The following is a 12,606-nucleotide window of genomic DNA, read 5'->3' as shown; positions in this document are numbered from 1 at the left end:
AGTCAGTGCTTTAATTATAGTTGGTCAGTTTATGGAGTTTGTTTTTTGTAAACTTTCTTATAAAATGATCTGAATGTGGTTAGTTCTGTTTATTTGCATTAATGGATTACACTGCTAATCACCCAGATGAAAATCATAGAGTTTAGAATCAGAAGGTATCTTGGAGGTGGTCGTGCTAATTTCCTACAGTTGCTACATAATGCAGAGATCTCTTTGGTAATAATATCCGTGCATCTATTATAGATTCGATCTCCGTCCAAGCCCTGCACACTGCTTTGTAAGGCAGTCAATTCCATGATAATTACATGTGTCATAAAGTTATTCTTTTGAGTTGAAGAATTGGTTATTTCCTTGTGTTCTGTAGTAATAAAGGAGTATAAAGACCAAATTATATCTTTTAGTTATATGTAGTATTTAGACAGAGATACATATCCACGTATGTAGGATGTAAGCCTTGGCTTTCTTTCTGCATTCTTTCCTTCTTTTGAGATATCTCCTGTCATTTATTATTTTCTTTGTTTTATATTTGGTTACTTAGAAATGTAAGGCTAGGCTAGGGGTGGCTCACAACTGTAATCTCAGCACTTTGGGGAGCTGAGGCAGGTCGATCACCTTAGGTCAGGAGTTCGAGACCAGCCTGGCCAACATGGTGAAACCCTGTCTCTACTAAAAATACAAAATTAGCCAAGTGTGGTGGCACATGCCTGTAGTCCCAGTTACTTGGGAGCCTGAGACAGGAGAATCACTTGAACCCAGGATGCGGAGGCTGCAGTGAGCCGACATCACGCCATTACAGTCCAGCCTGGGCAAGACAGAGCGAGACTCCCTCTCAAAAGAAAAAAAAAATGTTGAGATAAAGAAATGAATAATGATGGACGGGCAGGTGGTGGCTCACACCTGTAATCCCAGCACTTTGGGAGGCCAAGGCGGGCAGATCACGAGGTCAGAAGATTGAGACCATCCTGGCTAACACAGTGAAACCCTATCTCTACTAAAAATACAAAAAAATTAGCCGGGTGCCTGTAGTCCCAGCTACTTGGGAGGCTAAGGCAGGAGAATGGCATGAACCCGGGAGGCGGAGCTTGCAGAGAGCCAAGATTGCGCCACTGCACTCCAGCCTGGGCGACAGAGGGAGACTCCGTCTCAAACAAACAAACAAAAAATGATAATGAGTAATAGTTAACCTTGTAGGGTCGTTATGAGAATTAAATGATCACATCTATGAAGCACATATTTAGCACAGTACACGACGACACACGGTAAACATTTAATAAATGGTAACAGTACAGTGTTGTAGTGGTTTCTATCAAGCCTTTTAATGCTAGATTAATAGGGAAGATAACGGTAAACAACTAACTATAATAAAGGCCGAACAAAATAAGTGCTGTAGTAGAGATAGAAGCAAAGTTCTTATTTGTCCTAATAAGGGAGCAACTAATTTTGTTACTGGTAGCGGGTCTTGACTGAAAGTTCTCCAGGTTCTAGGTGTTTTGAACAGAGAATTGGACAAAATTCACAGCAAAGCAAGGAAAGAGTGAAGCAATGAAAGCAGAGATTTATTGAGAATGAAAGTACACTCAACAAGGTGGGAGCAGGCCTGGGCAGCCCCTCAAGAGCCCCCTTACAGAATCTTGTAGGGCCCAGATACCCCTAGAAGTTTCCCATTGGCCACTTGGTGTTCACACCATGCAAATGAAGTGGTGGCCTGCAATCAGTCTGATTGGTTGCAGAAAGCAACCAATCAGAGGCTGAAGTTACAAAGTTACACTCCTATGCAAGCATCTGATTGGTTATGGAAAGCACCCAGTCAGATTGGGGCGTTTGCAAAGGGCGTAGCCTTTGGTCCTTTAGTTAGTTAGGCATGGAAAGTTGAGGTTTTCCTTTAGATTAAGTTCTAGGGTGGCCTTAGGTCCCTGGAGACCCTATTCTCCTGCCTCAATTTCAGTTGGAAAATCAGGAAGGGCAGGAATCTTCTTTCCTAAACTTTGTAATATGCATAGGCTCTCCTTAAAGAGCGGGATGGCATTGAGGTCTACCATCAGCAAATGCATGGAGCTAGGAAAGTATATGGTCTTTTTGATGGACTTTAAGCAGTCATGTGTGACTGAGGGGTTGGGTATGTGGAAGATCTGGTGGGAAGTAATGATGGTATATAGAGAAGTCAGACTGTAGAGGGCTTTGAACACAATGATGGGATGTTTTTGTACATTATCCTAGATATTCCAGATGTTTTCAGGTTTTTGAACAGAGGAGCAGGATTGTAATCTTATAGCAAAATAGATGTGATTATTGTATGCAGATAATTAGTGGTTCCTGTTTTTAAAGTTTTGACTGAAAGGGCTAATGAAAAGTGTGTAGCAGGAGAAAACTGTTGCTGTAATCCAGGGTGTGAAATGGCAGACTGTGGAAAAATGAGTCTTTTAGAGTAAGCCCAGGAAACTTTTTGTAAATACATCTGAGGCTTTTCATACTTAGAGGATTAAACAAATTTATTAGACAATAACCTTCTCTGTCAAAGAATCTTAATCTCTAGATTGGGAGAAAGGATTGGGTTGGTATGTGCATGGGAAAAAGACCTGGGCTCTTTTGGCTGACTGCGCATGTAATTGAAAGTGGACTTACCTCAGGAGAGTGAACTGGCTTTCAGCCTGAGGGAGAGCTTTAAGCACATTTTAAGTGTGAGCACTTGGTTTCTATTTTTAAGTCTCTGAAGATAATGATCTGACATAGGGAACTAGCTTTTGGGGATGAATCTGCTGTGCCCAGACTTAAGCGGGTTGCCAACATTCTCTTTTTGATATATGAGTTGATTTGGCTATCCCTTAAGTTTATTTTGTATTTTTGTTGATTTCTACTATTGCTTATGAAGCTTTTGCATTTCGAAACTTGTGATTTCAAATCTTTAAAGAGTCTGGTTGGAGAAATTGTTAGGAAGGAGGCCTGATTAGGAAATTGAGACTGGTGAAATGAGAATTGAATGGAAGCTCACAACAGTTGCTTTATTGGCTGGATGGAGTGGATGGAGTGACCAGTGAGTCACTGTTTTTATTTTTTGGCTGTGGCCTCATTTTCCTGCTTGTATAGATTATCTGGCATCTAGACTGAACTAGCATCTGGGGTGAGTGTATGTGTTAACTGGTGATTGTCTGTTGGTATGAGATGGATTTTACATGTCTATCAGAATCCCTCTGTGGAGAAAAGCGAATTACTACTTAGTTTATGTTCCAGGGAATACTAATGGTATTATGCGGGTATATAGCACTTACGTAACATTGGTCCTTTTCAAAAATATTTCATGTCTGTTGTCACTTCATTCTCCAACCACCTTGTAAATGAGATGGGGCAGGTATAATTCCTGTTTGACAGAGGGGATGCTGAGGCATAAATAAGAGACTGGGTTATGGTTTCCGGCTCAGTAAGTAAATGACTGAGACAACCTATTACATTTCATTTTTGAACTGCAACTTCCAGAAAATTTTATAGGAGGAAAAAGCTGAATGTCTTCTCTTTTTGTTGTTATTTTTCAGCGGCGTCTTCGACATCTTCGGAACATTGCTGCCCGGAACATTGTTAATAGAAATGGCCATCAGCTCCTTGATACCTACTTTACACTTCACTTGTGTAGTACTGAAAAGATATATAAAGGTAAGGGGATCTGTGGCCTTACTACCCACAGATTGTTATATTTTTATTTTTTTTGTAACACAAGTGATTCTCAGTGCCTCTTGCTGTTGTGGCTTCTTGGAAACCTAAATTGTTATGTTGTCTGAAAATATCTCATGAGCAGTTGGGATGTATAGTAAAGAAAGATGGCAATTGGATACTTCTTGCAGATAACTTAGCCTTACATTGATAAGTTTATCATTCCTTTATGAATGTTAGCTATTAATGGTCTAGCAGCTAGCATTTCAAGTAGATTGAATCCAGTATCCTGTAGTAATTTTACTTTTATAAAAATGTAATAAATTTCTTTTCTTTAATATTATGGTAAAATAGGGACCTAGTTTAGATCTTCTCGTATCTGTAATTCCCTGTATATATGGGATCTTTTTCAGAAGAATGGTATAGTTTTCTCTAATTCAGTTTTATATATTGTACTGTGGATTCTTCTGTAAGTGAAAATTCCAACAGTAGACCAAATATTTGATTAAAAATCACAACCACCTTCAGAATGCATATTAGATGAGAGGCACTGAGAATAATCAGTTGGCTTAGGTGGGATGGTGTAAGAGAGGAAGCATGGTAAAATGATAGGAATGTTGGATTATGATGGAAAATACTTCCGTACTAGTTCTAGCCCAGCTACTCACTAGCTTCGTGACTTTTCATAAAGATCACGGTTTTTGGAACTTCAGTCTCCCCATTTGTAAAGTAGAGATAATGATGTCTTATGAAGTAGGCAAGACAGATTTTTATGAGATCATAAAAATCTCAATAAGATGTGATTAAAGATCTATTTATGCTAACAAAAGGTGACACCATTTTAACAAAAGGTACTGAGACTTATTTGAATCTTGTCCGGTGGCAAAGATGAAAAATTTGAGTGATATTTATTTATTTATTTATTTATTTATTTTCGAGATAGGATCTCACCCTGTCACCCAGGCTTGAGTGCAGTGGCACAGTCATGGCTCACTGCAGCTTTGATCTCATGGACTCAAATGATCCTCCTGCCTCCATCTCCCAAGTAGCTGGGACTATGGGTGTGAGACGCCACTCCAGGCTAACTTTGAAAAAATTTTGTGTAGAAATGGGGTCCTACTATGTTTCTTGGGCTGGTCTCCAACTCCTGGACTCAAGCTATGCTCCTGCCACAGCCTCCCAGAGTGCTGGGATTATAGGTGTGAGCCACTGTCCCTAACCTCTTTTTAGTTTTAATGATTATTTAAAGCAGTGATTGTTTAACAACTTTTTTTTTAAATGTCAATTCCAGTATCTGCTCATTAAAAAATTCAGTCAAGAAATATACAGTGAAGAAACTCCTTCAGAGTAAATAGCCTTAAAATAATTCCCGCCCGCCCCACCCTGAGACGGAGTTTCGCTGTGTCACCCAGCCAGGCTGGAGTGCAATGGCATGATCTCAGCTCACTGCAACCTCCGCCTCCTTGGATTCAAGCGATTCTCCTGCCTCAGCCTCCCAATTAGCTGAGATTGCAGGCACATGCCACCATGCCTGGCTAACTTCTGTATTTTTAGTAGAGACGGGGTTTCACCATGTTGGCCAGGCTGGTCTCGAACTCCTGACCTTGTCATCTGCCTACCTCGGCCACCCAAAGTGCTGGTATTACAGGTGTGAGCCACTGCGCCTGGCAATAATTTTTAAGGATGGGGAAAGGACTCTAAATTCCACTATCCTCGTGTAATTTTATTTCATTCTCACTTTTCAGTCTAACCATTGCATGGATTTATTTATTTATTCATTTATTTTTTGAGACAGAGTCTCGCTCTGTCGCCCAGGCTGGTGTGCAATGGTGCAATCTTGGCTCATTTCAACCTCTGCCTCCTGGGTTCAAGCAATTCTTCTGCCTCAGCCTCCTGAGTAGCTGGGATTATAGGTGCCTGCCACCACACCCAGCTGATATTTGTATTTTTAGTAGACAGGGTTTCGTCATGTTGGCCAGGCTGGTCTTGAACTCCTGACCTCAGGTGATCCCACACCTGCTTCAGCCTCCCAACGTGCTGGAATTACAGGTGTGAGCTACTGTGCCCAGCCCATTCCATATTTTTAAAACAATTGTATTCACCTGAATGATTAATGCTAGCTACTGTAACGAATACCACAACTCTTAGTGGCTTACCATAATACATTTCTTATACTAAATCCAGTGTAGGTGTTCTTTATCAGGTGCTATCTTGGCAGCTGTCCTTTAAGTGATGACTCATGTATGCAGGTTCCTTCTAGTTTGGGCTGCTGGTGTCCTCAATACATGGCCTCTGGCACGGCCAGAGATAGAAGGATTACTTGTGGGAGATTTTTAAATGGAAATGGTCCATATCAGTTTCATTACATTCTATTGGCCATAAATCAGTTACATTGTCCTTTTTATATTTTATTTTATTTATTTATTTTTGAGATGGAGTCTCAGTCTGTTTGCCCAGGCTGGAGTGCAGTGGTGCCATCTCAGTTCACTGCAACCTCCGCCTCCCATGTTCAAGTGATTCTCCTGCCTCAGCCTCCCAAGAAGGTGGCATTACAGGCATGCGCCACCACACCTAGCTAATTTTTGTATTTTTTGTAGAGATGGGGTTTCACCATGTTGGCCAGGCTGGTCTTGAGCTACTGACCTCAAGTGACCTGCCCATCTTAGTCTCCCAAAATGCTGGGATTATAGACGTGAGCCACTGTGCTTGGCCTGAATTGTCCTTTTTAGATGGAAAGGGGACTGGGAAATGTAGGCTTCCTATGTGTCCAGAAAGAAAATGAAACAGTTTGGCTACTATTTGGTTTAAGGGTTTAAGCATTTTTGTAGGCCTTAAAACATTTAGTCTACTGCTCATGAATTGGTTATATCACTAGCAATATATGACAGTGCCGGAGTATTTTAAATTTTTGATGACTTTCTGTATAATCAATCGTGGTTATCTTAACAAAACTTCTGTGTTCTTTTTTTTTTTTTTGAGGCGGAGTCTCGCTCTGTCGCCCAGGCTGGAGTGCAGTGGCGCAGTCCCAGCTCACTGCAGCCTCTACCTCCCAGGTTCAAACGATTCGTCTGCCTTAGCCTCCCGAGTAGCTAGGACTACAGGCGTACGCCACCACGCCCAGCTAATTTTTGTATTTTTAGTAGAGATGGGGATTCACCATGCTGGCCAATATGGTCTTGATCTCTTGACCTCGTGATCCACCCGTCTTGGCTTCCCTAAGTGCTGGGATTACAGGCCTGAGCCACTGCACCCGGCCTTTTTTTTTTTCCCTTCAATTCTGCTCCTTCTGAATTGCAGGTCTTTATTCCAAATGTTTCTCAGAGAAAGTCTCCTTGATCACTGACTAAACCTTTTATAAATTGTGATTATTCTCCTCTGTCTTCTGTGCTTTATTTTTCTCCGTGGTACTTAAGATCACTTGACATACTATGTGTTTAATTATTTGATTACCGTATGTCTCTTCCCACTAGAATGTAAGCTTTATGAAGTCAGAGATTTTCAGGTCACTTTTGCTCATTGCTCTGTCCCCAATATGCAGAACTGCAGAACCATGCTTGACACATACTAGGCCCTCAAATATTTTTGTCTTTTTAATTTAATTTTTTAATAGGTAAAAAAAACATATATGTATATATATATAAATATATAAAGGTTCATATTAAAGCCTCCCTTTCACCAGCCTTCCATCACCCTAGTTTTCTACCCCACCCTGATAACCACTGTTACTCATTTCTTGTTTGTCTTTCCTGAGATTCTTTATGCAAATACAAGTACAAATACAAATGCAACTATTCTTATTCCTTTCTCTCCTCTTTTTTACACAAAGTGTACCGTACTATTTATGTTTCTGTACCTTGCATTTTTCACTTACTATCTTAGGGTTTTCTTCATATTGGTTCATAGACAGCACCCCTGTTTTTTGTTTTTTTTCTGCATAGTTTTGCATTGAATAGATACACCATAATTTATTTACCTGGCTTGTACTGGTGGACACTTAGGTTGTTCCAGTCTTTTGCTATATACACAGTATTGCATTGAATAACTTTATAATACATTGTTTTGTATGAGTGACAGTATATTGATAGGGTAAATTTCATAAAGTGGAATTGCTAGGACAAAGAGAATGTGTACTTGTAGTTTTGGTAGATATTGTGAAATTGTCCTCCGTGGGAGCTGTTTTATGTGTGAGTGCTTTTCTCCCCACAGCTTCACCACCAAGCCTGTGCAAAATTTTGAATTTTTGCCACCTTGTTAGGTAAAAAATAATTTTTCAGTATAGCTTAAGTTTGTATTTCTCCTATTATGAGTCCACATTCATAGTAGGAGATAGTTTTGCATTGAATAGATACACCATATCCATGAGTATTAGGATGAGGCACTTAAGCATTTGTTGAATGAATGGAATGCTGCAGAACAGCCAAAACATGCCACTGGAACCATGCTCTGCAATCTGTGATTGCTTTGCTTCTTTCCGTCTTAGCATGGCTACATAGAGAAATATTTATATTTAATGGTCTTTTTCATGTAGAAGTAGGTCTTGAATGATATCTTTTTGAAAATTTAGGCTGGGTGCGGTGGCTCACGCCTGTAATCCCAGCACTTTGGGAGGCCAAGGCAGGTGGATCATTTGAGGTCAGGAGTTCAAGACGAGCCTGGCCAACATGGCGAAACCTCTTTTCTACTAAAAATACAAAAATTAGCCGGGTGGTGGTGGTGTGCACCTGCAATCCCAGCTACTCAGGAGGTTGGGGCTGGAGAATCACTTGAACCTGGGAGGCAGAGGTTGTGGTGAGCTGAGATCACACCACTGCACTCCAGCCTGGGCGACAGAATGAGACCCTGTCTCAAAAAAAAAAAAAAAAAAAAAGAAAATTTACTTGTATGATTTTGCTCACATTGAATGGAAAAAACTAAACAATTTTATTAATAAAATTTTATTAATTTCATTTGTTTTAAACAATAAAATTGTTTAAAAACATATATCCTAACAAAATTGTTTAAAAACAATTTTATTAATAAAAATTATAAAGTATTTTAAATACATTATTTTATTTCAGCCTCATAACAACCCTATTATTTTCCAGGTGTCATTCTCCTTTGAAAGATGAAAAAATTGTGGGCCATAAAGGTTAATTGACCTATCCAGGGTCACAAAGATTGAGGTAGATTGAGGACTGGAACTATTTTTTTTAACTCTACATTCACTCATTTTTTTATATTGTGCTATATATTTTATTGATAATATTTTAGATGCAATAGAATGCTACACAGTGTAGGTTCAAGTTTGTCATATTAGAAATAACCTCATACTCAGCAATTTCTTTCCAAATTGTATGGCTCCTTTGTTAAACTCTCTTCATTTACATTGGCACGTTCATTTTGAGGGTCTACAGGAGAAGGCGAATTGTTTTGTTTGATTTATTCAGCCAGGTAACAAAGTTTTATTTATTTATTTATTTTGAGATGGAGTTTTGCTCTCGCTCAGGCTGAAGTGCAATGTGCAATCTCAGTTCACTGCAACCTCCACCTTCTGGGTTCAAGCAATTCTACTGCCTCAGCTTCCTCAGTAGCTGGGATTACAGGCACCCACCACCACACCTGGCTAATTTTTGTATTTTTAGTAGAGACAGGATTTCACCATGTTGGCCAGACTGGTCTTGAACTGCTGACTTCAGGTGATCTGCCCGCCTCAGCCTCCCAAAGTGCTGGGATTACAGCCGTGAGCCACCACACCCAGCCCCCAAGTTAACAAAGGTTTGGAAGAAGGAATGGTACCACTCATCTTAGAGCTGGAAATATATATTGCAAAAACTGTTTAATTTAGACACTTTGCAGATTAAGCTAAGGAATTCGCTTTCTCAAAAGAAAAAGGGATTATCTTTATTGTGTTTTTCACTGACCTAACAGTAACATATACTTTAATTCGAACAACACAAAAATATATACAGTATAATGTAAAAATACCCTGTAATAAAAAACAATAGTTTTAAATCCCTTATGCTTTTGTTTTTTGAAAAAAGTATGGTGCGTGTATGTTAGGATATATGTATATGTATACATAAGTACATACATTTCTAAGTTTGTATTGTCAGTTAATGGTTGGAATAATTGGTTAACCATTTGAGGATAAAATGAAAAGAACAATACTTACGGTTTCATAGTGTTGGAGAAACAGACTTTTTCATAAGTGGTATTGTAAATTAGTATAATATTTGTAGGTAACAATTTGGCAATATCTATCAAAGTCAAATTGTTCTTTGAGCATGCAATTTCTTTTCTTTTTTTTCTTTTTTTTTTTAGATGGAGTCTCACTCTGTCACCCGGGCTGGAGTGCAGTAGCGCAATTCTGCCCACTGCAGCCTCTGTCTCCTGGGTTCAAGCAGTTCTCCTACTTCAGCCTTCCAAGTAGCTGGGATTACAAGCATGTGCCACTGTGCCTAATTTTTGTATTTTTAGTAGAGATGGGGTTTCATCATGTTGGCCATAACAGCAGCATGGAGATGACTTGGGCAGGATTAGCAGAGGGAATATTGGAAGGTTTTCGGGAATGTCTGAACTTCTGACACATTTTGATTGCATCCTTGAGTTTTGTAACCTTTTCCAACATACATGAAGGCTTGTAGAGTTATGAAATTTTAATGCTTACTGAGGACCTTCAATTATCTGTTCAATTCTCTAAGCTGTCTTAGAGCAATAATGAGCCCAAGGGAATTAAAGAGACATAGTGTTAGTGACAGAGGTAGAAGTAGGACTTAAGTCACCTGGTTGCTAGTGTTTTAACCAAAACTGTCAGCCAGTTAACCTAGATTAAAACACTAGCAACCAGGTAACCTACATCAGTATTCACTCCACAGTACTGCAATGGGTAATCATTCGAGATGTTTGAGAAAAACAGAGCGGATGGAGTCAGTTGTGAGGGTGGAAGTAGGGAAGGAAGAAGGTTGGAGCTTTTAAGGGCTCAAATTAGAATTGGAGGAAAAAGGAGTCAAATAATCACTAAAGCAAATCTGAAAGGTTTTATCTTTCTTTACTGAATTTTTTTCCCTTTAAAACACTTTCATTGAATTTTTGCTTTTTTTTAACGCACAAAGATATAGAGAGAATAAATCCCTTGAAAATATTTTAAATGTTGTACTGCAACATATGTTAAAAAATTTAGAGGATTAAGAGTTGGTTAATGGGCTTATTTTCTTTCATATCACTTATTGTTCTTTTTTCTTCTTTTCCAGAATTTTATAGAAGTGAAGTGATTAAGAATTCCTTGGTAAGTTTGCTTTCTGATGGGTACATATGACTAAGTATATACACCTGTTTTCAGAAAATGCAGAAATGTAAAATAAGTTGAGGTTCAGCTCTGGTTTTATGATACTTTAATGGATCTGCTCAATTGTTAAATCATCATTGTTTTGTTCATTGCTGTATCTCTAGTGCTTGTGTAGTAGGTGCTTGATAAATATTTACTGAATGAAATGACGAGTTAATGGCTGCAGCACACCAACATGGCACATGTATACATATGTAACAAACCTGCACGTTGTGCACATGTACCCTAAAACTTAAAGTATAATAATAATAAAATAAAAAAAGAAAAAAATTTACCGAATGAACTGATTTTTCTGTTAAGAACTTTAAATGATAAAAACTCAAATTCTATAGTTTTCTCACTTCCATTTCCTATAAATAAGTTTCTGATTATTTCACTCGCCGTATGTCATAATAAATGATATCTTTGTTTAGATGTAGTTCTTAAGAATTTTATGCCTAGGGCTTTTGTATAGGATACTCCTACTTGTTTCTTGGCAGTGGCATTGCTCAGTTGGAAAGTTGTAAGTATCCTACTTTTGATAATGTATACACTGGATATTTGCATAAATGGCTCAATTTATTAGGCTGTGTTGAAAACAAAGAAGACCTTTATGGTAATGAAAATATCTTAGTAATGGTCCAGTACCATCTTGGATTTGGCCCTTGTCTGCTTTTCCACCTCATCTCCTCCTCTTTTCCGCACTCATTGTGTTCCAGGTGTACCTCTTTCAGTGCTTCAAACACACAAAGCTTATCTTGTTCCTTATGTCTAGAACACTTGTTTCCTCAGCTGTTCGCTTGACTGAAGAGGTCTTCAAGGTCTCGGCTATGTTACTTCAGCAAGACTTTCTATGACTATCTCATCTAGAGCAGTTCCCTTTCCCCTAGTCATGCTTTTTCATGACCCTGTTTTATTTTCTTTAAAGCATTCATCACTGTTGGAAACTCTTGCTCGCTTACTTGTTTGTGTTTATGGACTGCCTCCCACTTGCTAGAACATAAGTTCCATGAAAGCAGGGGCCCTGCCAATCTTGGTGCTCTTGTTACCCTGGAGTCTAGAATAGTATAGATGCTCAGTAACTACTTGTTAAATGAATAAATGGTTATCAATGATGTGTTGTATTTACATGTTATCCCATTTTGATCCTTAGAACAACCTGTAAAGTAGATGGGGTGGATCTTAGGAAGCTGGTACCCAGAGAGTTCCAACAACTTTCGCAGAGTCAGAGGACTGCAGGACCAGAACCCCAGTCTAGACCTTCTGTCTTTGTCTCTATTCTTTCCTCTTCATCAAGCTGTCTTTGAAATGTTTCTAAAATATCAATAGATTTGGATTCTAGGCCAGACAGATTGCTTGAGTCCATCTCTGGGGAGGTCCCATCACCAGTAAAGCTCTGGTTCTACGTATATTATATGATATAAAATAAGTGCCTAGCATCGTGCTTGACATATAACAGCTACTGAGTAAATATTAGTTTTTCCTCCTCTCCTTGCTCAGGTGGAAACAGAAATAGTTTGCAGACAGTTAAGAGCTAGGAGTGATTATGGGGAAGATAGAACAGAATTTTGTGTTTATTTATTCTGTTCTCTTTTCCATAGTCAAATGTTGGGGATGGTTTTCAATATCCATTGCTTTTCCCCCAGATTTGTGTTATAATA

The 12,606-nt window shown here is 38.9% G+C and overlaps 1 protein-coding gene across 1 annotated transcript in view; it reads left to right on the top strand.

Moving 5' to 3' along the window:
* Positions 1-12,606, top strand: part of UVRAG (UV radiation resistance associated) — a 333,633-nt gene that overhangs the window by 32,826 nt on the left and 288,201 nt on the right. The window contains exons 2-3 of the mRNA XM_030828684.1: positions 3,528-3,645; positions 10,872-10,906. Coding sequence (XP_030684544.1) covers positions 3,528-3,645; positions 10,872-10,906 — 153 coding nt within the window. The remainder of the gene's footprint in view (positions 1-3,527; positions 3,646-10,871; positions 10,907-12,606) is intronic.

This window comes from Nomascus leucogenys, chromosome 15, assembly GCF_006542625.1.
Source record: "Nomascus leucogenys isolate Asia chromosome 15, Asia_NLE_v1, whole genome shotgun sequence".
NCBI lineage: Eukaryota > Metazoa > Chordata > Mammalia > Primates > Hylobatidae > Nomascus > Nomascus leucogenys.
Note: the sequence above shows the minus strand (reverse complement) of the source record. Positions and strands in the feature narration are given on the sequence as shown.